General features: G+C 43.9%; 1 protein-coding gene across 13 annotated transcripts in view; it reads left to right on the forward strand.

Annotated features, from left to right (window-relative positions):
• Tenm2 (teneurin transmembrane protein 2) overlaps nucleotides 1-26,258 on the forward strand; it is a 922,050-nt gene that overhangs the window by 845,019 nt on the left and 50,773 nt on the right. For all 13 annotated transcript variants that reach the window (XM_051180940.1, XM_051180941.1, XM_051180943.1 and 10 more), the window contains 6 exons: nucleotides 8,856-9,066; nucleotides 14,550-14,669; nucleotides 17,488-17,749; nucleotides 18,536-18,803; nucleotides 22,657-22,800; nucleotides 23,305-23,554. In XM_051180940.1, the coding sequence (XP_051036897.1) occupies nucleotides 8,856-9,066; nucleotides 14,550-14,669; nucleotides 17,488-17,749; nucleotides 18,536-18,803; nucleotides 22,657-22,800; nucleotides 23,305-23,554 (1,255 nt within the window). The remainder of the gene's footprint in view (nucleotides 1-8,855; nucleotides 9,067-14,549; nucleotides 14,670-17,487; nucleotides 17,750-18,535; nucleotides 18,804-22,656; nucleotides 22,801-23,304; nucleotides 23,555-26,258) is intronic.

Genomic DNA, 26,258 nt, shown 5'->3' on the forward strand with positions numbered 1-26,258 from the left:
AAGCTGAAGGTGCTTTGGGGCAAGGCTCTTTGGCCCTGGAACTCAGAGACTGACACAAAGAATTGGCATGAAGTAAGAGGAAAACTTCCAACAGGCCTTCCAGGAGTGCAAATACGGTTCTCCTCCTTGCAATATTTAAGAATGGCGGTTCTCCAAGGAGGGAGAGCAAGCCGCCTGAGGAACAAGGGTCCGTCAGGCAGCCAGAGTATTAATGGCAGGTGAAACCTTCCAAATGAGCACCCTGTCAGCCAATCTATTGCTTTCAAAGGTTGGCAGTGCAGGAGACCTAACAGAAGCAATGAAGAACTAATCTCATATTGCCAGGTTAAATCAAGTCAGCCTTGCCTGCATCTTTCACTTCTTAGTTACATCAAGCCCGAATACTTTCAATTATCCCTCACTTCCAACTTGTCAGCAGGCATAGGGGAAGATGCAAATGGAACAATGCCCTTCTCTGGTGGAGAGCGGGAAATATCATTAAGAAGCATCATTCATAGAGCTGTGTGTCAGTCTTCATGTGAGCCCCATCCTATAGCTCTCTACATGTCAAGGTAGTGGGCAATATTAGCTTAAGTCCATTCTATAGATTGAGAAAGTGAGTTCACTTGCCCATGGTTCAAGAGCCAGGGAATAAGAGACCAACTTTGAAAGCCAGAATGTTTGCATTCTAAAGTCTATATATTTCCACTTTTTGTTTAACTGGGCTATGAGTCAGTTGGAGAAAGGCTAGGTACTACATCTTTTGGGTCCTGGACTTTGGGGAACCAGCATGTTAACTGGAAGCCTCATATAATCTCCCTGTCTCTCCATCAGGGAACCTATGAAATGTCTACCATCCTTTACTTACTCTTTATGCATGTAGACCCAACCAGATACCAAGGGTTAATCTGAAATATAGCAGAGTTTTAGCCCCAACTCCAGGAGTCCCAAGAGGATAGACCAGGTCCCACATCCCAGTATACCAATTAAGGAGACAGTTCATGGTGAATGATGGATAAATATGGCACAAGGGGAACTACGGATGAAAGTGTTCCACAACCACAGCTCTGTCTTTGTGACACCACATGAGCCTTAGGCTTACACAGAGGAAGAACTGAGGTGGAGGTGAGGATCATGTATCACATAGTCTTGGTCCTTGTGTGTTTTGGGTGATTTTCATTTCTGTTCTGGCTCTTCAGAGTAATTAAAGGAAGTTGTCTTTGTCATCCTTTGAGGGGAGCAATATGGTTCCCATAAAATGCTAACATCTTCCCCAGGAGACAAGCTCACCATCACAGATAATTACCCATCATTTGAAGGGTGGTTTGTCAGCTCACCAATGTGTACACAAACATTTTCATACCTTATAACACAGACATTCTACTGTCATTTCTGGTTTCCAATGCAGATGCAGGCTCAGGTATGTTTTGGGGGTCTGAAACCCCCCAAAATGAGAAGGTGCCTAATCGAGGATTTTGTTCAGTCCTTGCCTACTTTGTGGGCTCCAGTAAGAAATCATGGCTTTTCAGCAGGTATCTCAATACCTGATGTACAACCTCAGTGCATCATCCAAGGCTGAGTGGCTAGTCCCGGCTCCAAAGAGCAGCAGACAGCTTCTGCTGATGGGAGCAGTGTTCCTTTGAAGTCTCGTAAAGATTGGGTTGCCTCAACAATGTTCACTGCTACTAGAAGATTGCTTATACAAACAGAGGACTGACCAAAATATACTTGTTGGTGTCCCATGCCACTACCAGGGCTCAACCTAAGTAAATTATCTTCCAGGGTAAAAAACACTCCATGGCTGCTATCTCACTAAAAGTCCCCAAGGGGCTTAGTCCTTTGTCAGGGCCCCTGGGCACCAGACATTCTAGCCACTTATTCCTTCATTCCCATTGCAGAACAAAGCACCAAATTCCTTGCCCCAACTGAGTGTCTCTGTCCTTCTCTCTGCTTCATTAGCTTTCCTGTAACCTCCCCATCATTAACCCTAAGATTCCCTGAGTTTGTCACCTGCACTACCTGCATTTTTCTTGAGGGAAATGAAAATCTGGCAAATACCAATCTCACTGTGGGTAAACAAGTCATTGCTACCCAGAAACCCCAATAAAAATAAAGAGAAATAGCAATGATTCAGACGCCCTTAGTGTGTGGGCAGGGACCCCCACTCTCCTAAGCCTCCCAAGCAAGCTCTGGTCTTGGCTGATCACCCAATATTTCTGTTCAGTGCTATCATCGTTACCCACTGCTTGCTGAAATTGCCTGTATAGCTAGTTGACCAAAATGAGAAGAAGCAAAAATGTGTAGAGTGCCCAGAAAGTTCCCCTGGGCTTTTCCCCAGCCAATACCTCCCAGGAGAGGAGACTATAATTTCTAACCTATTGTAATTAATTGTGTCTATTCTTGAGCACCTTATCAATAGATAAGTATGTACTTTTCAAAGCCAATGTTTTTAACCAATCCTCTACATAGCCTGCTGGCCCAATGAATAGGACAGATAGACTGATGAATGAGAAGTAGTGCATCCTTGCAATGTGTCCTTTCAAACCACTGTCTGGAAAATGTGGCTTTCAGTGTAGAATTTATTTTGTCTATGTGTGCACATGTGTGGTGATTAGAGGACAGCACATGGAAGTTGGGTCCTGGGAATCAAACTCAGGTCATCAGGATGGCAGCAAGTGCCTTTACCCACTAAGCACTAAGCAAAATCTACACTTGCAACCAGGCTCCAAACCAGGGCTGCATGTATCCATGGCACCCACATGAAGTCATTTAGGTCACTTTGTGCTACCTAATGACAAAGCAAAACTGAGGAAAATAAATGCAGAGGGGGGTTCCTCTAAAGCCTTGAAAGCTTAAGAAAGACACATAGTTCATGCAGGGCAAAAAGGAAGTTACATGCATAGCAAGCTCTGGGAAATACAAGACATGGCCAAATTGAACAAAAATGCTTCTAATCAGACTCTCCCAAAGCCCTCAGTTTACAAAGATCAAAGAGGGAAACACACAAAATAAGCATCCTAGAGCCCTTCACTGTAAAAGGCTTAAGGCAAAGATGCAGGCAGCCTCTTTGGGGCAAAAAGGTACACTACATGTTTTCCCAACTCTGAAATACCCAAATGTTGAGTCTGACTGCTCCACTGTGTTCACGGGACCTCCTGCCGCCAACAAGAGCTCACTAAGAGTTAGAGCTGAAGTCTCTCGACCATGCAGTGCCCCTTTTGAAATCCAGCAGAGCAAAGTAGATCAGGACTGGAGATGGCTGACACAAGCCTATAGCCATCACAGAAAGTATATGTCAGCTCAGTGTGATAGTTTGAATCTCACAGGTGAAATGGGGTGGGGGGGGAGGGTGTCCTGGGCCACCTGGTTCTAGGAATGAATTCCCAGGAACTTTATTTCTCATGTTGACATTTATTCAGATGCCCATGTCAAGCAGTTCAATTCTTTCCCAGCTGGAGCAGTAGACAGGCCTTCAGAAGTGATTAAGTCTCTCATTTCCCTGGATGACTAGCCAACTACCTTGTCTTCTGACTTCCTTTAGTGGGAAAGCATCTCTTTCCAGTGATGGAGGTGCTATCCTGCTTCTTAGCTACTTGACTGAGACTCACTCAGCCTTCCAACCTTCAGTTTCTTCCTCTGTAGGATGATGATGGTGGTGACAATTCATTCTCTGAGGACTCAGGGTACCAGGCACTGTGCCAAGTGCTACAGTCATTCCCCTGTATCTACAAGGTCCTATATACTCTAGGACTCTACAGAAACCAAATCCCCGATGTTCTTATTCCTTACAGGAAAAGTGTAGTATCTCAGGGTAACCTCTTCACATCTGCCTGAATCCTATTCAGGGGTGTCCAGCCTTTTTACATTCCATGTAACATAATCTACAAGGTTCATCTTTGATCTCTTGGCAAACAAGTCACAAAAAAAAAATTTAACTAGATTTATGACTTTGTGTTTGGCCACAAATCAGAGCTATCCCCACCTGCAGTGGTTAGACAGGCCTTCCAGAACCATCTCTAGGTGATGTCTGCCACTGTGTTGTCTGGGAGACAGAAAATCACCTATATGTGCCCAGTATTGTAACAACCATAGATTGTATTCATGTTCTATCTGAGTTTAGTTGAAGGCAGAGATATGGACACCAGATCCAGAGGGCTTAGAATTAGCTAATTTAATTCTCTTTCTCACATCACCACCGTCATCTCCACTTGGCCCACGAGGGAGATGAGAGGCCTGGAGCACTTAATTGTCCACAGCAGCTGAACAGTAGCCAATCTGAGACTCAAGCTCAAGTTCTCGGTCTGAAGTTTCAAGGTTGCATTTCTCTTCTTTGCAAAGTGTTGTGAAAATTCAAATTTTAAAAGCATGAGAGTGTTGCTTCCTAGGAATGTGACATCTATTTTCACTGTTGGTCACTCCTAACCTGTCACTATTTGGAATTTAGCAAGCTTGCCAAGATTTAACCAGCCCAGGAAAGGCACATCCTAATAAATGACTCTAAGTATAAAGGAATATTAATTTAATTACTTTTCCTGTCCAGTTTTTACAAACAGAATAAACTTTAAAACTTTAATGAACTTTTATTTATAGTGATATCTATAGTTTACTAAATGTGTACTATATGATAAAAAGATATTCTATACATTAAGTCAGTTATCCCCTGTCTCATAACCCTGCAGCACATACATATACTATGATGACTCAATTGTTGGTGTTGATTTGTTAGAATGAGAGTCTGGAACTTGCTATGTAGAACAGTCTAGCCTTAAACTTGAAGAGATAGATCTATATGCCTCTGGCTCCTGAGTGCTGAGACTAAAGGTGTGCACCACCCTGCCCAGCCTAATAATTTAGCTTTAAAGGCAAGCAAACCATGGCAACAAAGTTGCTTCTATTCCCAAGCTTGCACAGTGGGGAGGAGGCCAAGGAAGATAAAATTGAACCAGAAATCCATTTGAATCCATGAAGCAGGTTCTCATCTTGACTGTGCAAAGTGTGTAGCTTTCTCTGTTAGGACCTATGCAAAGAATTCACTTCATATTACCAAATTGTGATACAAGATTCTCTCTGATTTTCTTTATCGGAAGTGATACTTTTTAAAAAATGTTTAAGCTCAGTATGATTGTATGCAATTATAACCCCAGTACTTGAGAGGTGGAGGCACGAGGAACACTCAGCCTTGGTTACAACAGACCCTAATATCAAAACAACAGTAACAGAAAAATGATTTTTTAAGAGCCTTGGTGTGACTGGAATTAATTAAATTAATATTAAAATATAAATAAATAAATAGGCTCGATCTTGTTCCCAGAAAGATACTTCAAGCCCACATTTTCCTGAAAATGCCAGTCCAATTATCGTATGATATATGTTCATAGAAAACTCAGCCAACACTGTGATTGGCCCTAGTTTTGACAGAAAGCACCTAGAATGGGCTCCAAGGCCACGTTTCACAGAGTGAACTGAAGCAGATGAGGGCACAGTGTGTCAACACTGTGGGTCCCCGGGGAAGTCTCTCTTGCTGAGTCAGAATGGAGCTCCTGTCGAGGGCCGCAGCAAACCTCTCCCACCACCACGTCTACCATCCCCAGAAAAAAAATGCAGACAAACAAATAAGTAGATACATACATACATACATACATACATACATACATACATACATACATAAATAAATGGGACAGTGTCATCAGAGGACCTGCAGCTCCCTGCCCTGCTGGATGGAGATGTCCTGGCCTCTTCCGTCCTGAACCGGCAATTCAGAGTGGTTTGATTGCCTGCTTGATTGTTTGCAAGATAACTGCAAGATTGTCAGTGACAGGGTAATTTACTGAAGATTGCAATGTCAGACTCCATCCAAGGGGCTTGGTAGCATAAAGATGCGATTCTTGTGACTGACAGGCCACTGGGAGAGTGGAGGGCCAATTTAAAGTTCATGGTGTGGTGGGAAAGTGTTGGGGACAGCAGCCAGTGATCACACAGTATGAGGAGGTCATTACAGGCATGGTGTATGCTGCTGCCCTAATAACACCCACACCCCAGATGCTGCCACTGAGGCCGAGAAATGTAAATATGTGGAAGGAGATCATTTCTATCTCTTTTCTTTTCTTTGTATTTGTCTTCTGCTTTGCTGATGTGTTTAGGCCTTCTCTTGCCAGACTCTTGACCTCAGATTAAAAAAAAAAAAAAAAAAAGTATTAACAAAACAGGGGGAAAACTGAAGATAGTGTGGCAAGTCCAGAAAGAGGGAGAGCCTGACAATGGGGGGCAGAATGCTTGGTGCTTAATAGAAAAACTGTCTCTGGGTATTATTTGAGACTGACACATACTTGTCCTCTAGCTGCTAATATGGGGTGGGTAGTAAATGGGCTGGAGGAGGAAGAAACCCTTTCCCAGCTGTAGGAGGGCAAGGCCACCAGGATGGATGGGGCTGCTAATGGGAAAAGGCCAGCAACCTTAAAGGAAATCTATAGTGCTAACAACAGTAGGTTTCTTCTCACTTGAGAAGCTTCTAGGCTGCTGAATAGAAGTGCGGATCTCAGCGGGTTATTTTTAAAACTTGAAGCAGGCGTTCTGTGTAGATTCCCTCTGTCTAGTGTGGCAGTCCATGGACGTGATGTTCATGGCAGAATTCGATACAATTATTTTCCCCCTTTCTTCCTCATTCTGCCAATGGCCCTTGAATCCAGATTGAACAATCGGACCGTGGATCCGGGGCTCTGTTCCTGGATCAGCCTGCTGCCAAGATGCTATTCACCCTCCAGCACTGTTTCTGGGGCCTCTGCTTTCCTGGGCTCTGGGAGCCTCACACTCAGTCAGCATGCAGGGCTGAGCTACTCAGAGCCCCGGTTTCCAAAGTCTCTAAATTTGCACCACACCTGCCTGCCCTCATTTCTGTGTCTGCATTTCTAGGAAATTCTGTAAGGCTAAATGTGTCCCAGGGCACACCAGCAGCATTTGGCCACGTGGAAAATGAGAGGCTAGTTTCAGTCATTTAAAGCTGAACAAAACATGCAACCTCCTAATTTGTTTGTTTGCTAAAAAGAAAGTAATGCATTAAAATAATTGTACATTAATTGCCAAATTACAGAGGAACTTTGGTGAAATTACATATTTCAATTTCATTAGTGGAACCAAAGGAAAAAAGGGGGATGCCAAAAGAAAAAAAAAAATACATTGTTGTAAATTTAAAGCTCACAGCCAGGACTCTGATTCTGCAGTCCTGGACAAGTGTTTGTCATGGTACAGTCCAGGACTGGAGAGCACACTTTTATGATACTAATTATTTCCCCCTCCCCACCAAGAAAATGCCATGCTATCAAATTCAGGAGTGCTCATTATGACAGGGAATTCCGAAGAGCAAACACTGCTCTGAACATTCTAGTCCTGGGCTGTCTCTGACATGTGAAGAATGGAAACAGTCATTTATACATTCAACAAACATTTGTTGAGGGTCCTGTTCTCTGCTGGACACTGAGCAAGACATACATGTAGAGTTAATAAGGCCCTGTTCATCTTTCACTGAGTTCTTTTCCAGATACAGAGGCAAGCATAAAGACATAATTAATTCCTGTACAAGGAAGTTAGTGTCAACAACAACAGCTTCTAAAATGTATTGTGCATTAGAATCACCTGAGAATAGTGACTGACGTGCAGATTCCACGTTAATGGGGAGGCCCGAGGCAGGTCCTAGATTCTGTCTGTGGCCATCGAATGTGAGCCATTTTTTCAGGACCTGAGATGCACAGGGTGTGAACATCTAGCAAAGTCAATCAGTTTGTGCTCTTATAACAAAATACCATAGTCGGTGTGGCTTACACAGTTCACATCTGTTTCTCATTGTTGAGACTGGGAACTCGGTGTCAGATGATGGCCTGACTCCTTCTCAGTGTCCTCAAAGGGCAGAAAGGGGATCAGAAGAATCCCCAGGGTACCCATTACAGAAGTACTAGCCCATGGATGAGAGCCATTTCTCCTTCTCAGTGTAGTTTAGAATGTCAGCATATAAATGGAGGATGCGCCATCACAATGTATAATGCTAACCTGGCCAGCGGCACCATGCGGGGGGGGGGGGGAGGGCTTCCTGGGTAAAAAAAAGGCCACCCCTAAACTGGGCTTTAAACAGTGGGTGTCCTGTCTGTCTCCCTCTTGCCCTGCCAGTTCCTTCCAGACAGGCTCCATGATTCTGTGCTTACTGTCCCAACCCCAGCCGGTGAACAGCACTCCAATGTGTGTAGCATGGCAGGTTAGTGAACAGGAGAAGCCCAGGAAAGGAAGTAAAAGGGCAGGAATCTAGATAAGTATCCTGCTCAAGAAGACAACTGGTGGCCACATGATGCCATGTCCACACTTCCTTGAAGAGGTGACACTCACAGCACCTGGCTCTCCATCTTGCCAACAGTTCTCTCCCTGGCTTAGAGGGAAGAGGGCTGGCATGGGTTTCTCCGAGGGAGGAAGATTGACAGAATCCCACACCTTGGTTAGCATACACCCGGTGGTTGGCACAGGCCCATGGGAACAGTCTCTGGGCAATTTTTATGTTGTGTTTTATTTAAAAGACAAGTTCCGGATTTTATTCCTAGTCACTCTAATAATATCCACTTGTGGTAGTAAAAGGAAGGAATTTTAGGAAAATGTAATAAAGCAAAGAACGAGGATCACACCAGAGAAACCACTGTTGATATTTTCAGCTGTTTTCTTCCATCGTTTATTCTCTGTATGGGGGAAGCTGCAATTATACAAGGCTTGCTGTGCGAAACCTGCCAGTCTCGGGCCCATGGGAAGGTTTGATGCTAACAAACGTGTTAGTGTCTCAGCATCTCCAAGTGGCTTGGTGCCATGCAGTGCTATGACCCTGGCTCTGTTTTCTGCCCTTCCAGATGGCCTGGTGGATTGCCTGGACCCTGACTGCTGCCTGCAGTCAGCTTGTCAGAACAGCCTACTCTGTCGGGGGTCCCGGGACCCCTTGGATATCATTCAGCAAGGCCAGACAGACTGGCCTGCAGTGAAGTCCTTCTACGATCGCATCAAGCTCTTGGCAGGCAAGGACAGCACCCACATCATTCCTGGAGACAACCCCTTCAATAGCAGGTAGGTGCCCTTTTGTCCCTGGGGGCCACTGAGGTCCCTACTCCTTTTTCTTTAGAGAAAAAGGAAGTTCTCTGTCTTTTTTTCCTTGGACCCATTTCCTGGAAACTGCCCCTGAGGCAACTGATTGCCACAGGTCATTGAAGACGCTTTCTTCACTCTGGTAGGAATGCTAGAATAAGCCTTGTGGTTGCTCTGCAGAACTGGACCACCTTCAGCCCAGAACCTGATGGTGATACCTGTTGATTCTGAGTTTGGAGATGATTTTTATGATCCATCCTTTTATGACATTTTTGTCATTATTTAAATCCCTTTTTTAATGCCTCTGAGAGAGGCTTTTGTTTAAGCGTTACTGAAATAGTTGATTCGGTGGAGTGTTTTTGAAAGCTGTTATTAACTTGATAACATAACCTATCATTCATGGCATCTTAAAGTCTCTGTAATGCCAGTTATAGGAATTTATTGAGTACCTGGGATGATGTCTCTGGTGCTCACACAACCCCTATGTAGAATGCCCTCCAGTGCTCAAAGTACTGAGCCCAAGCATTTCTCTCTAAGTCCCTCATTCTCTCCAGTTCATTTTTCCTCTGAGTTGATAATCTGGAATTTATGAATATTTGGAGGTCAGATTTTGAATTTCTTTTGTAGTCAACTTGACTATCTATTCGCACCAGAGCAGGTCAGACCTGTATCCTAGAGAAGAGAGCAAGGGAAGATTTGGCTGTCAGACGCCCTCCCACCCCATCCCCTTCTGTCTTTTAGACACTGAGATACTGTATTGGATGTGAAAGAAAGAAGAGGGCTAGCAGGGCAGGAGGCCTTAGCTGGCACACAGGATTGACTCACTGACCAAATCCATATGTCCCAACATATGCAACTGTGACGAAGGTTGGCATAGTCTTTTCGGGGACACTACCCCATCTCTCTGTCCTTTCACATGAAAACATACAAACTGCTGATTGGTCCCTCCTTCACCCAGCCTCTAGATTTTAGGAGCATGAGAAAGACAACAATGCCCCTTTCTAACACCCCCAACCTGTCATCTTCCTTCTAATTCTTTTTAGGGTCTTTTATTGTTGTTTTACCTCTTTTCCATTTAGATTTTTTGCAAATTTTTGAATTCGTTTTAAATTTATATTTACATTGGGGAATGCCATAGCACACATATGGCAGTCAGAGGACTGTGGGAGATGGTTCTTTCCTCCCAACAGAGGACCCTTGGAGTCAAACCCAGGTGACAAGGCTTAGTGAGCACAGTTACCCAATGAACTATTTCAGCCAGTTCTTATTTTGTTTTCCATTGGCACATAATAATGGTGCATAGTTATGGAGTATAGTGCGATATTTTGATAAGCGCATACATTGCATAATGATCAGAACAGGGTAATTAGAATATCTGTCATCTTAGATATTATTTCTTTGTCCTGAAACATTTATAATCTGCTTCACCCTTTGCAACATGTCTTGCATTTTGGTTCAACATAGCCACCCAACCCAACTGTGTCCTCGAACACAGTCTGTGATCCCCTCTCTAACTATAACACCCTCCATCTTCCCTTGCTAGCCCAACCTCTGTCCTCAGTCACCTAGACTCAAAGGTACCTGTGGAGATAAGTTGTTCATTTCACTTCCTCTTTCAGCATAGGTGATTCTGTTGGAAGTCACCTCACTAGACTTTAGGGAGATGGTATCATCTGGCTAGTACCATGTCCCCATCCCTCCTTTGAGAGCCGAGAAGAAGGGAGAAGGTTGGATAAAGGCACAACCAGATCTACAGTGTCACAGAAGCCTTCTGCAAAGCTACACTATCCAAATTATTGGAAAGTGATTGTTTATATATTTATCTGTGCCTATTCAAGGCAGGATCTTACTCTATAACCCTGACTGGACCAGAAGGAAAGAAGCCTATGACTGCAGCCCAGATCAGCCATGAACCCACAGCAGTCCTCTCATCTCTACTGCCCAAGTGTTGAAATTATAGGCAGTTCCTTCAAATATGAGAGTTCTTCACAGGGTCACCTTTGGTCCTAATTTTACTAAACAGAAATAAGAAAAATAAATGATGATACAGAAGAGATTATTATCCCATTCTTCTTCTGTCCCCTCTTCCCCTGTAAGTTCCTAACTGAGTCATACTGGGCACAATAATCTCATCTTCTTAACTAGCAAAAACAGCATGATATTACTATACAACATGTAGTAATGGTACTATTTATTTTAAGAGAGTAATATCTCAACAGGAAGAAAGAGAGAGAGAGAGAGAGAGAGGAAGGAAGGAAGGAAGGAAGGAAGGAAGGAAGGAAGGAAGGAAGAAAGAAAGAAAGAAAGAAAGAAAGAAAGAAAGAAAGAAAGAAAGCAGTCTGGGCATGTTGGTAAACGCTTTTAACCCCAGTACTCCATAGGCAGAGGCAGGAGGTTCTCTGTGAGTTTAAGGCTAGCCTGGTCTACATAGCAAGTTCCATGGTAGCCAGGATTACATAGTGAAATGCTGAGGTGGGAGGGGGGAGGAAAGGGAAGGGAAGAGATGTGAAGGGAAGGGAGAAGGAAAGGAAAGGAAAGGAAGGGAGAAGGAAAGGAAAGGAAAGGAAAGGAAAGGAAAGGAAAGGAAAGGAAAGGAAAGGAAATGAAAGGAAAGGAAAGGAAAGGAAAGGAAAGAAAAAGGAAGGAAAGGAAAGGGAGAGAAAGAGAGTTAGGCACAAATCTCTGGCCCGAATGAAAGGTGTTTCCTATTCATTAGATCTTAGCTCTGGCACCGTGCCCGTGAGAGCTTCCTTTCCATTATGAATGTAATTCTCATGAAGACTTGTGACTGACTTGCTCTCTGCTATAGCATTTTAGTGAGGTCCATGCAGCTTGCTTGACCTGTAAACACTGCTAATAACCTCAGTCTTTCCATGCTCTTACTGCTTAGCTTTTCAGTGTCTATTCTCGACAGTCACTTATTGATACTCATATATATATATTCCTCCTGCTTCTGATACCATCTTAATGTTCCCACCATGGGATACCACTTTTGGGAGTCATCCTGAAGGAGGGCCAAATTTAGTGGCGTCAGCAGAGATTCCAAAAATATGTGTCTGTCTGAAGCAGCACACAGATCCAAGTGAAGGAAAGTCTCTTTAGAGGAAGCTGTTTGGGGGCTTGATGAGGCAGTGTTCCCCAAAATCTCTGTGTGGATACATAATTCAGAAGGACAAAATAGTTCTCCAAGACACGGGGTGAAGTTCAGTAAGCATGTGAGGCTCAGTGCACTATCATCTGACAAATAATAAAGGGACAGAGTTAGGAATAAAGAAAAACTTAATTCAAGACTTCTACAAAGGCGGTCTCCTGGATAATGGCAGACAAAATAACGAAGATGCTTTGGCTCCACCACTATAATTTGTGGAGCAGACCTCACTATCTAGATAATGTGATAATTGTTACACATCAATAATCATAAATAGAAACGAACCGATAGCATGTCTTTGCTGAATCCTTTCTGCAAGTTGGCTGCCTGGAAACGATAGGAAGCCAGCAACAATAGAGAAATGGAAAAACAGAACAGGAGAAATCATAGATAGTCAAACCCCTTTCATTGCTTGTAGTGCTCCACAGAGCCTTATGCTGTAGGGTGGATTTAAAAGAAATAGGAGTTGTCGGGGGAAAGAAGGGAGAAAACACATGGTGGGACACACGCCCAATGTTGTTTTCCCATTGTGAGTGCTGTGTACCTGGTGATCATCAACATACATCCTTGATTTTAAAATAGTGTCTGGTGAAGTCTGAAAGGAGTCTTAGCTGGAGCTAAGATAAGAAAATGCAACTGAACAAAAGGATTATTTTCATAAATTAGTTTTCTACTTTCAAAAGACTCTAGCACTATGGTTGGAACCAGCTAAAAGTGGCATTCATTTGTTAGGCAGTCAGTGGCAGACAATTAGAGCTGTCAGTGGAATGGTCTGAACACCTCCAGATCATCAAAGGGTTGGAGCTGAACAATGGGGGGTATTGCTAATAGAAAGAGATGCTTGGAGTCAGCATCCCTCCAGTTTTCAGGACGCCTGTGATGGCAAAGGAAGCGTGTTCCAAAACTCTTTGACAAGATTCTGGCAAAGAACAGGTCAGCTCCATTACCTAGTCCAGAAACTGGGAGAGTGCCCAAGAACCTAGGAGGCTCAGGAGCTGTTTTCCTTCACCAAAGCACCATCCACTCCTATCTCCAAGACCAGCAGGATAGCTGAAAAACAAGTGTTATCACCTAGGAGCTTAGTGAAAAGATGGAGCTTCTGATGGTTCTGCTTCTTCATGAAGACAAGAGAATTCTGGGAGAAGAAATATGCATTTCTCTTGCCTTGAGATTTGTTTACAGCAAAGGTTGAGCATCACCAATCTGGAAAAATCCAAAATACTCCAAAATCCAACACTTGCCACACATCAGCATGACATTCCAAACTCATGAAATTTAGTCCCATGCACAAAGTTATTAAAAATATTGTATCAAATTACCTACAGGGCAGTTTTTGTAAGACATATACGAAACATATATGACTTGAATGTTTACACTTGTGTCTTATCCCCAAGATAGTTCATTATGAATATGCAGATATTCCAAAATAGGAAAACAGAGGTCCTACTGGTCCTAAGAATCTCAGAAATGAAAGTCAACCCATGTTGTAGTTACTCTTGGATTTATAGGATTTCCCAGATAGCTGGAAATTGTAATTCTTAGGAAAATTCAAGTTACTGTTGTCTATACAGAGAAGAGTATTACAAAACACCTGAGCTAGAGAGAGACAGAGACAGAGACAGAGACAGACAGACAGAGAGACAGAGAAATGGAATCTCAGCCACTCTTCTCCTAAGACAACAGGATTTTGATTGGATGGAAATTTTGAATTGTACTCAATCCAGATTCCAAAAAGTTTCCACCTCACCACACCACACCCCCAAAAAAAATCTGTACTACTATTTTCCTAAGGTTCTTGTAGACTCAAAGAAGTTTTGTTCTTTGAGGGTGTACCTTATAGCAAATCTCTGTGTGTTCCTATGCACTCCTGACATCTCAGCCTCTAAGAGAAGAGTAGCATGGCCTTGCTCCAAAGCCAAATTAGGAAATGAGCAGCCAGATGGGGAAGCTCTCATCCAGGCATAATACTCTCTGTGCCAGGCCAAGGCTCACATGTGAGTGATGAGGAGCAGCCTGAAGCTCAGAGCCAAATGACATCAAGCAATGGAGCAAGGCCAAGGCTAAAGGAACGGGCCCAGGAGACTCCACTGCCCAGCCAGGGGACTAGGCATTACTATCCAGGGATTTCATCCCAGAATGTCTTCAAGGTATGGCTGTGTGAAGCTAGCATTTAATGTTGAAGTTCTTCTCCCAGTCTAGGTACCAGGCGGGAATAAGGAAGCAGCCACAGCAGGGAAGAGGAATAGGACAAGCCTCTTGTCTCTGTTTCTCTGCATGTGCCTCAGGCACCCATGTTTTTTCTCTCTCTCTCTCTCAGCCTGGTTTCTCTGATCCGAGGCCAAGTAGTAACCACAGATGGGACTCCCTTGGTTGGTGTGAATGTGTCTTTTGTCAAATACCCAAAATATGGCTACACCATCACTCGCCAGGATGGCACGTAAGTAGCTTTGTGGAACCCATATCTACCCAGAACCAAGTATGCATACAAAAATAATGATAGTACTGTTGACTTCAAACCAAGTAGTTTCTTCTAATACACTGCAATGGCCACCTGCCCAGACCTCTAGGGAGGATCCTCCCGAAGACGTCATAACTGTGGGTGTGATATTCTAACCAGAAAACAAACAGAAAAGCCAGTGCTTTAAAGTGGCTAGCAGCCATCACCCCCCTGTTTCTATGTCAGGTAACTGCCACTCCTTGTGTACCAGGGGGTGGATAGGATTCTAGAAAAAGGAAGGGAAGGTAGCTTTTAGAAGCTCGCTCCTATTTTAAATCAAAGGCAGTGCAGGGTGACAAGAATCCACACGACACAGTGTCCTGCAGCGCTCCCCTCTGCTTTCATCTGCGGCTTTAAGAGTTGTGTTATTTTCGCTACAGTTTTGAGGGGGTGGGCTGTAATCAGAGAAGTCTAATTAAGTACATTTAGCAGTCACCCTGCTGTGTGAAGGAGGCGACCTTCCCCTATTATCTTCTGATTGGGAACATGCACCCGTTCAGTCCCCACCAAGATGAAAGCTCTGTGGCTTCCTTAATCCATCGGGCATAAAGTCAAAAGTTGCAGAAAAAGAAAAGACTTCTACAGAAAGGGTGAAATACCCATTCTGGACTGAACACACACACACACACACACACACACACACACACACAGTGTTCTCTTCCAAAGACTGAAACTGTCACTGTAAATTTAATGCAAGCTTTTTCTGTAAAAATCACTCTGGAAAATAATGGCTGCTTCATGGGAAAAGAACTGTTTCTTCTGCCTCTCTATCTGATAGAGTCTAGCCTTCTTTTCAACGTTTTAAGGTATTTGTGAAGCCAGGTTAAAAAAAAATTTCCCAGCCCATAGTGCCCCCCACCTCCATGTTCCCAACCCAGTAGCTCTAAGAGCCCCATGACTCTCAACCTCTCAGTGAAAACCACCCTTGCCATCCCAATAAACCCACGTGGGAAACACCCAAACACCCAAGCTGAGCAACACAGAACTCTTTAGCATGACCCAAGCAGTGGCATGGTCCACTGGGAATTGGGGCTCACTGCTGCTGCCTTGAATTGTAAGAGGGTGTGGTACTGTCCGGGAAATGATCACAATTCAAAAGCCACTGACTGCTGAATGTGTCCTGTTTTCATGCCATTGAAAAATTGCTAACTGGTAGGTCAAATAATTATCAGTTCGGGGCCATCTGCATTCATTAGATCTGCAGCATCTCACACATGTACTTTGTGGCCAAATTCTTTGGAAGCACTAGGATAGAAAATGTGCCCTAGGCAGAGGGCCTTTGGCCCTTTTCACCCTTAGAGACCAGCCGTTTTTTGTTTGTTTGTTTGTTTGTTTGTTTTTTAATGCTCCTAATATACAGCACAGTCTGGCCCCAAATTTGCAATGATTATGTTAGGGTGAGGATTAATCATGTATATACCACCTAGCGTGAAACCGGCCCTCTTCCTTAATGTTTGCTTTTATTTTATTTTTTCTTGTTTATTTTCTACATTCCAATCTCAGTCCCCCTCCCTCCTCTCCTCCCAATTTTTGCTTTTATTTTCGAGGAACATCTATCTGTTTGCTTGCTTGTTTTGGATGTGGGCTTTTATGGTACTGGAGATCCAATGTTTTATTTTTGTGTGTTTTTTGTTTTTGAGCAGTGTTCTGCTGAATGGCCAAAGCTAGCCTTGAACTTGTAACAGTCCTGCTATTTGTGTCTCCCTGGTGCTAGAATTACAGGTGTGAACCAGAATTCTTAAAGTGTTGTTAACATAGTTGAACCAGTTCATTAAAGATCCTATTAGACAACATACACATTCGTTCCTGGGTCTCTTAGTCCTTGTCTATCCCTTCCTTCTCCTCTCCCATCCCTCTCAGACACTTCTTGACTAATTACAGCTCAAATACACCTCCCACATCATCTTTCCAGCCTCCTCCATCTGAGCTCTTCAGCTTTCACAGGCTGCGAGGCCATAACAGTGTCAAGGTGCTCCTGTAATAACCCTGGAAATTACATAGCCTTAGAGAATGTGTTATGGACCACAAACTTTCAGGTTGATTCTCTTTTGTTTTGCTTGGTTTGATTTGGTTTTGGGTTTTCAAGACAGGGTTTCTCTGTAATAGCCCGAGCTGTTCTGGAAGTCACTTTTTAGCTGGCCTCAAACTCACAGAGACCCACCTGCCTCTGCCTCCAGAGTGCTGGGATTAAAGGTGTACACCACCACCACCTGGCTTCAAGTTCATTCTTTTATGCCAACAGGAACAGCTGGGAACAGTATTGTTTTCAGAAGTTGATGCTGATGAACATGCCTTTCACCCTTACTACCGAATGCTTTATTCCAGGATCAGGTAGCATTTTCTGCAAAGTACCAGATACTGAATCACTTAGGCTCTGCTGCCTGCCTGGCTACTGTGGTCATGACTCAGCTCTGTCCGTGTGGCAGGAACATAGCCATGGAGGGCATATAAGCAAATGTGCGCCAGTCACACATAATCACCATTCCCAAAACAGGGCTGGTGTTAGCTTACCTCTACCCTGAACTCATCAGCATATTTCATTCTCTGTTACACTGATCCGGTCAATCCCATCATTCCCATTTGATAGGTGAATGATGGGTATATCTGATTGGCTCAAAATGGGCTGGGAACTTGCCTAGAACCACATCACTAGTAAGTTGCAGCCTAGCCCATCTATCTACCAAGCTCTGTCCCTCCCACAGCTCTTAAGCAAGGAGGCTGAAGGTGAGTCTTAATCGCCCTATTGGCCCCTCTCCAGGTTTGACCTGATTGCCAATGGGGGTGCCGCCTTGACTCTGCACTTTGAACGGGCCCCTTTCATGAGCCAGGAACGCACAGTGTGGCTGCCGTGGAATAGCTTCTATGCTATGGACACCCTGGTAATGAAGACCGAGGAGAACTCCATCCCCAGCTGTGACCTCAGTGGCTTTGTCCGACCTGATCCGATCATCATCTCCTCCCCTCTGTCCACCTTCTTCAGCGCATCCCCTGCAGCGAACCCCATTGTGCCTGAGACCCAGGTAGGGAGGTGCCAGAGCGTGAGAAATGCCCTCATACTTCCCAAACCAAGCCCGACTGGCTAACGTTCTTCCACCATCTTTGTCTCCCCAGGTGTACCAGTAACTAATATTAAAAGGGAGAAACAAAATATAGAATTCATAGCCACTATAAGTGACAGTTTGAATCTGTCCTGGACATTCCAAATGCTTACAGATAGTCGCCCAAGACTTTGGCAGCCCCGAGAGCTTTTAATAAGATAAAAACAACATGCATATGTGCAACCCACCTACAAATTGCTTTTTATTCCTGTTAGTCACAGAGATACATGATAAGAGGCGCTTTAATGATCTACATCGGTGTTACAACAGAGGGCATATTACATTACTGCCTCCCTGTTGCTTTATACCGATTGTCAGTGAAAGTTGCAGGTTCATATAATTACAGCCTCTTGTGGCCTCCTTGCATGCAGCTAGCAATAAAGCCTGCTGTTCTTATTTACATCTTTGCCAACAGTATGGGGTGTTTTTTGTTTTTTGTTTTTTTTTTTTCTTTTAGAGAAATGCAACAGTGACCAAGATTAATTATTAATCCAAACATCTTAACCTCAGTCCCTTTACTCCATGACATAGGATGAAGTTTGGATTGGTTTTCTTTTCTTCTCTCTCAGCCATGAGAAGTGTTTCATGCACCCACATAAGGTGTGGTGGCTCAGCGAAGGAGGCAGCTCACAGCAGCACTGGTTTGGAAACAGCTCACCTGCTAGGGTGTGTTTGATGTAGGAGACCAACCATGTGTTTCCCCTTCAGGTTCTTCACGAAGAAATTGAGCTCCCAGGTTCCAATGTGAAGCTCCGTTATCTCAGCTCCAGAACTGCGGGATACAAGTCACTGCTGAAGATCACCATGACCCAGTCCACGGTGCCCTTGAACCTCATCAGGGTTCACTTGATGGTTGCTGTAGAGGGGCATCTCTTCCAGAAGTCATTCCAGGCTTCTCCCAACCTGGCCTACACATTCATCTGGGACAAGACTGATGCTTATGGCCAAAGGGTATATGGGCTATCCGATGCTGTTGGTATGTATTGGTCTCAACTACTTTTCATTCATGGCTTTGGTTGTATTTCTACATATTCCAAGTACTCTTCTAGTCAATAAAGACGCAGTGGTCAAAAAGACAGACAAGGTCTCTCTTCCAGAGGGATTGCATTCCAGTGGAGGACCATGATAAGAAAGACCGACTGGATAAGGAAACATGAAGTCATGCTGAGTGCTGGTAATAAAGAAAATAAAAATAAATAGCACATACTGAGTGGAGGGGCAGCCACGGATAGACAATCAGGGAAGCCCCTCATTTTAAGTTGTATTTAATTGAAGACTTGAGTGACCAACAGGAACCATGTGAGATTCAGAAAAGGGGTACTCCAGACAGAGAGAATGGTTGGGGGAGACAATGGCTAGGATGTGGTGATCAAAGCAGACCAATATCAAGAGGTAGGTAAGGGCTGGTTCATGATACAGGCAGCAAGCTTGCAAATGGTACTGAATGTATCTTGAGAATAAGCAATTGGGGCTTGAGGGGATCTGAGGACCACACTATTTGTTTCCAAGTTTGCCTTTGAGCTCTTACCCTCAGGAATGATGGACCACAAAAAGGTCCTTGGGTTACAAAAATTAGAGCTGTACATTGGCATCTGCCTAGCTTCTCCCTGCTTGAACAAAGCTGACTGGTGATTTGGATCTGGTATCTTGTGTTCTATCTATCCTCATACTTGTGATTCTCAAGGACTGTGAACATGACCAAAGGAAGAAGCCACAAACTCAGAGATGTTCACTGGGAGTGGCAGTATTTATCAGGCAGTCACTTTGTGCAGAGAAGACAATGACAGATCCTTCAGTAACCATGTGATAGCCCACATAGACCTTATCACAAACCTCATGGTATAGCTCTGGGGTGGGGGAGGGGGGGCTACTAAAGTTTCCAAAGACAATACAACCAGCAGGTTACAAGTACTCAAGATATGCCCCAGTAGTCAGCTTCATCAACCAGTGATATCTACAAGCAGTGGAGTCACTGGAGTACCTAGTGCATTTAATCTAAAACATTGGCTACTAACAAGTATCATATCTGTTTTAGCCAGCTTTGAATCATTAGCCAATACCTCAAAGGAGAACATGAAACTCCACTCTTGTTCTCTCTAGCTTCTGCTAGCTCATGCTGAATTCTGTTTCCCCAGACTCAAATCCATTCCCCTGCATCATATATCTTTCTAAGGTTCCAGAAATAACATCATTTTATCAGGAATATGTCAATGTGTGTGTCTAAAAACAATTAGAAACTATACCAACAATATAATTATCACAAAACCGCAGTTTCTTAGTACCGCCAAACAACCCACCACTGTTGGTTATTTCCATAGTTGATAGTACCCAACACTTAGCTGTCTAGGACAGGAAGATCACTAGTTTGAGGCTAATCTGAGCAACACTGGGCAAGTCCCTGTTTCAAAAGAAAGACAAATATAAAAAAAAAAAAAAACAAGAAGGAAAGAAGGAAGAAATGAGAAAGAAATTTCAATTGTCTCCTTAATATCATAAAATATTAATACTTCAGTTGCTTGAAACAATATCAAAATGATGATTGCTTTCTCTTAAATTTTTGCAAAAAGAAATTTTTAATTGGGGCCAGCGAAATGGGTCATCAATAAGGGCCCCTGAGTTTAAGCCCTGGAAACTACAAGGTGGAAGGAAAGAACCAGCTCCCACCAGTTGTCTTCTGCCCTCTGAATGAACACTGTAGCATAAAACATGCACACACAAACTCAGTTACAGACAAAAACTAATAAACTTTTTAATATAAAATTAATTTTAATCTCATTTTCTATACCCTCTTTAAGTTAATCTGACTTCCCTGTGTCTCTCGCTTTTATCTTGTAATTTAATCATTGAAGAATTTGGGTTGTTTACCCATACAATTGCTAGTCAGATCTGTACCAGTGGCTGTTTAACCCTCTGAAGTTGGAAAGTAGGATCTTGGGTCTTCCTCTGGCCCAGGTTTGGTTGGGCAGGACAACCTAAAGGTCACTGTGCTGTTCTACCAGGAGGAACCTGGTGAGGCTGGGTGTCTCTTAAATTTTTAGTGTTGTGGTTGCACAGTATTTATATATTTGAGGTCACCAAGGATTACAGAATGGCATTTTAAGTCTGTCACTTAGCTGGAATACTTTCATACAGAGGTGGCTTCTCATTAACTACTGGGCTATTTGAGCTCCAGTTCATACTAGAAAGGACAAATTCGTGATTCTTTCCCTTATTTACTGGTTTTCAGTATAATGAGTTGGCTTATCCTCCAAGGGTAGCAAATGAATGTTTTCTTAAATACCACTATGAACTCATACACTGAAATACATCTCATATATTTCAACTCATTGAAGTTATTATGCTTGTTAATGGTCAAAAAGTCCTGTGTGTGGTCATTAGGAGTCTTTTCAGGCTGACTCCCAAATCCTTTGACATGACCCTCATAGATGGCAATTCCTTCTTTATTTGCTGTCTAGCATCTTTATGAGGCCTGGTCTCAATGTGTTCATTTCTTGCTTTCCATGTCTTAAGCAAGCCCTGATACTTTGCAGTGAGAAACAGTGTAGCAAGGCCACAAGGTAGACTGCGCAATCTCTGACTACTGTCGGGGATGGACAATTGGCAGTTTGAAAGGAGAAGCTTTGAAGTGCATGGATATGCATGTATGGCTTTGTTTGTTGTTGTTTTGAGATTTAAAAAAAATGTATCCTTCATTCATATCAACATTTGCATATCTCAGGATTTTTCAAAAGCTGCAGAAAATCCCCATTGGTGACACACATACTTAAGAGTGTAATGTACTAGGAATGCCATATAACAATGCCTCTGATTTTCAGAGTAGCCTTCCAATTAAAGATCTATGGCATCTCAGCATTTGGTCTCAGCTCTCCCACCACATCTCTCTAAGAAACTGAGACTTCGTTGCTTAACACATGTACAAATGGAAAAATACATGAGGCAAGGCACAAAGTTGATATGCCTTTCTCTCTTCCTTCCCCTCTTCCGTGTGACAAATACAAGATTTTTACAAAGGTTTTAGGGTCTGACACAATTGTAATTAACAGGCTTTCCTGGTACTTTCTAGAATTCTGGTTTCAGTCATCCCTTGGTATCCAAGGGGGATTGTTTCCACAACCCCCCTTGGATACCAGTCTCTGTAGATGTTCAGGTTCCTTGCATGGGATGGCATAGCATTTTGTTTATAATCTGTATACATCCTTCCATATTCTTTAAATCCACTCTGGATAAGTTTTGTATTGTGTATCATTTAGGGAATGAGAACACGAAAAATTCTTGTATATGTTCAGTCCAGATGCAGTCTATTTTCCTAAACATTTTCGGTCTATATGTTGATTGAAGGTCAGCAGCCCAGCAGTACTAAGGACCTTTTCCTTACACAAGCTGTTACCCACAAACATCCTTATCAAGGGGCTTAGTTGCTTTCTAAGTCCTTTCATGACATGACATGAACATTCCAGGAACAGCAGGCCCACAGAAACTGCACCCCCCCACACACTCCAATCCTCCCATCCACATCTAAGAAGACTTGTTCAGTATTAGGTTTTGAAATGACTCTACTCCTCCTTCTGTGTCTCTGGGGTCATTTTGGGAGTCAACGGGTTTATCAGAAAATGCCTTCCTATGATCACTGCATAAAGTTTCAAAGTTGAATTCAACTCAAAAATCTGGATTTCATGGGATGGAATCCCAGGACCAAAGCTGTCAGCCACCTCTTGAAGTTTAGGGAACAGGTGTCACTGCTAATGTGGGGTTCTCATTCTTGCTAAAGAGCTCAGGAGGACTCAGTCACCTCTTCTCTCCCACTTTGTCCCAAACCCTTTGTCTTACAGTGTCTGTTGGGTTTGAATATGAGACCTGCCCCAGCCTCATCCTGTGGGAGAAAAGGACAGCCCTGCTTCAGGGATTCGAGCTGGACCCTTCCAACCTTGGTGGCTGGTCCCTGGACAAGCACCACATCCTCAACGTGAAAAGCGGTACGTTAGGTACTAGGGATGCTGTTTAGTGGGCAGTGCTTGCCTAACATGCATGGAGTCCTGGGTTCCATCCCTGGCACAATAAAACATTCATGAATAAATTGATTCATTGGTTTAGTATCGCTAATGCTGACATTTAAGTGGTAGCCCTTTCCTTGGGCATTTTTTCTAACCAACCCCCCCACCCCACCCCACCCCCGTTCATAGATTTTTCTCAATTTTTTTCACTTTAAAAGTTAATCCCAATATATCAGCCTTATTGTACCTCATTACTCTTCTTTTGTTATCCCTTAAGACAGTACCCTACCCACATCATAGCTTTGGGAGTGAGCTTCCCATTGCTACTCTTTCTGCATCAGGAGGAAATGGGAAAACTCCCCCCAAAGAAGAGGTTTCCCCATTTTTTTTCTTCTCTTCCTATCACTTCCCACCCATTCAGTAGTCAATCCAAGTATCCTCCACACAGGGTTGTGTGACCCCTTCCACTCTGCCTCCCTCCCCCAGGGATACTACACAAAGGCACAGGGGAGAACCAGTTCCTGACCCAGCAGCCCGCCATCATCACAAGCATAATGGGCAATGGTCGCCGCAGGAGCATCTCCTGTCCCAGCTGCAATGGCCTTGCTGAAGGCAACAAACTGTTGGCCCCAGTGGCCCTGGCTGTGGGGATTGATGGGAGCCTCTTCGTCGGTGACTTCAATTACATCCGGCGCATCTTCCCCTCTCGAAATGTGACCAGTATCTTGGAGTTACGGTAAATGGCCACACAAGAAAACTTCTGCTCTCTAGATCTCCCTTGCTCACAGTTTTCTCTGGGTGGAAGATGGCTGGGTTTGGGGTTCTCAGAGCTGGGAATGTTTTGATTATCTATAAAATACCATCCACATATTAGATATAATTGTCAGCAATTCAATTCAAGAGAAACAAAGGAGTCCCCAACCTAGAAGGAACCAAGTGTCCTTTATTTATTTTTTTTTTTTAAGCTCAGTAGCAGCGTCCAACACACATCAAAGTGTGAGGACCACCTTGTTCAGTTCCTAATTCAGAAGGTCTTGCTGAGCACCTGTGGGTGTTGCCCCTAGTAAACCCTCTGGATCTTTTTGTACTTACTAGGATACAATATAGCACAGTGGCATCTGGCCTAACTAGGTTATTTCTAACCATCCTGGAAGATTCCTCCTGGCCATTGTTTGCTACTAAGTCTGAAGACCAGATTCCTCTGTGTTGGGAACACAGAGACCCCTAAATATTTTCCAAGGAAAGTTGATTCCAAATCCTCAACCAGAGGATGATATAGAGAGAGAGGGAGAAAGATGTGGGTAAAGGAAGGGGAGGAAAATATCCAACAAATACCTGGTAAATGTACACTAGGCCCCCATGTCATGTTTGTGAACCAATAGGGAACCTCCAATTATTTCAGGTGAAAAATGAAAAAAAAAAAAAACTCAAATAGACATGAATACTTTAAGGAAAATCTAACAGAGCAAGGCATGGGGAGCATGGTAAACAGAGGGAACAAGAGGGCTACAAAGCACAAAATAGTCAGAGAAACCTCTCCTACTGATAGTGTTTGAGCTGGGCACTGAATGATGACATCAGCCATAGGACATCTGGGGGAAAGCATTCCAGGCACAGAAAAAGTATGCGAAAGATCTATTTCCAGCCAGTAATCTGGCTAACTGGAGGAACCCATGGGAAGTCAATGGAACTGGGGGCTGGTGAGCTCAGAAAAGCATCTTCACTGGAACCCAGAGAGGTAAGGAGGGACCTGTGCTTTGGATTGACAAGTGTCTGCTTGCATGCAGACGAACGAATACTGCATTTCATTTGCAATGGGCAACCATTGGATGTTGAAGTAGAGGATGGATGTAGTTGATGTATGCTCTGAGTGGCCTTTTTAAAAGATGGCTCTGGCTAGCATGTGGGAAATGGACTGTAGGAAGGTGGGGGCAGGGGATGGAGGCAAGAAAAATAACTCATAGAGTAGCTGTGTCAGTGGTCCAGGATTTGGGTCATGGTAATTTGGTAGTGCTGACAAGATGTGGAAATGTTCCAGTGGAGATGTATCTTCCAGTTAAACCTGGATGGGTGATATTTAAGGGATGAAGAGGGGCCTTGATGGAGGAAAGAGATGGAGAAGGAAAGAGGGGAGGAGGAGAGAGACAGGGAGCCCTAGTATTTAGGCCTGAGCCACCATATAACTGGGATGCTTTGGAAGCACCCTCAGCTACCATATGAAAGATGCACAAGCCACAGGTCATACTTGCACTGAATGTCTATGTCCATTAAATTTGCATCCCTGTGAGCAAAAGACCTGACAGAACAACTTAATGGGAAGGACTTTGGATCAAGGTTTCAGGGCACTTCGTGTCCCTTGGCAGGAAAGGTATGGCAGAGCAGTTCACACCAAGGCAGACAGGAAGCCAGGCAGAACCACAGCAAGAGGGGTGGGCAAGACATCCTTCAAGCACATGACCCAGTATCCTGGATCCAGGCCACACCTCCCACATTGCCACCACCTCCCTGTAGTCTAGTCTGGTTTGGTTTTGTTTTTGTTGTTTGGCTTATTTTTTTTTTAATTCATCAATGAATTAAGCATTAGGTCAGAGTCCTCATGACCTAATCATCTCTGGAAACACCTATATGACACACTGAGAGGAGCGCTTCACTAATCTCTTAGGTACTTCTCAGTCCAATCAAGTTGGCAATCAGTATCCTCATAGCCCCTGCTGGGAAAGACCTGGCCACCAACAACTATCACTAAATATTCTTAGGAGTCAAAACTCTGCCAGGCACTGTAAGGCATAAAACATGTAGGGGGTGGGTGGGGGGAGACCCAGCAGTTCCACCGAGAGATAACTGCAGCCCCCTCCTCCGTAGGATGTCCACTGAGGATTAGTGTTAGGCACACATGTACCTCTGTGAGGACGGGAGAGATGAAATGTGGGCTCAGGAAACACCCTGCAGAGGGTTGAGGTGGGCACCTGGAGAAGAAAATGTGTTTCAAGCTGAGCCGACAAGCCCAAGAAGCCATTACAGAAACAGAGTGCAAGGCCATGAAGTACAAGGAGAGGCTGGAGTATGCAGTGGATGAGCAGAGAGAGGAGATAGCAAGCAGGGGGCTCAGTGAAGGGACCACAAACTGACACTCAACAGCTCGCTCCAGATCTCCCCCAGGGAAGTCTCCTTCCTGAGACTGGTTTGTTGTTGTTGTTATTACTGTTGTTGTTTGTCTTAGTTAGGCTCTCTATTGCTGTGATGAAACACCATGAGCCAAAAGCAACTTGGAGAGGATGGGGTTTAGTTGGCTTCTACTTCCACAGCACTGTCCGTCATTAAAGGAAGTCAGGACAGGAACTCAAACAGGGCAGGAACCTGGGGGCAGGAGGTGATGCAGAGGCCATGGAGGGGTGCTGCTTACTAGCTTGCTCCCCTTGACTTTCTCAGCCTGCTTTCTC

The sequence above is a fragment of the Phodopus roborovskii genome, unplaced genomic scaffold (assembly GCF_943737965.1).
Source record: "Phodopus roborovskii unplaced genomic scaffold, PHOROB, whole genome shotgun sequence".
NCBI classification, from domain to species: Eukaryota; Metazoa; Chordata; class Mammalia; order Rodentia; family Cricetidae; genus Phodopus; species Phodopus roborovskii.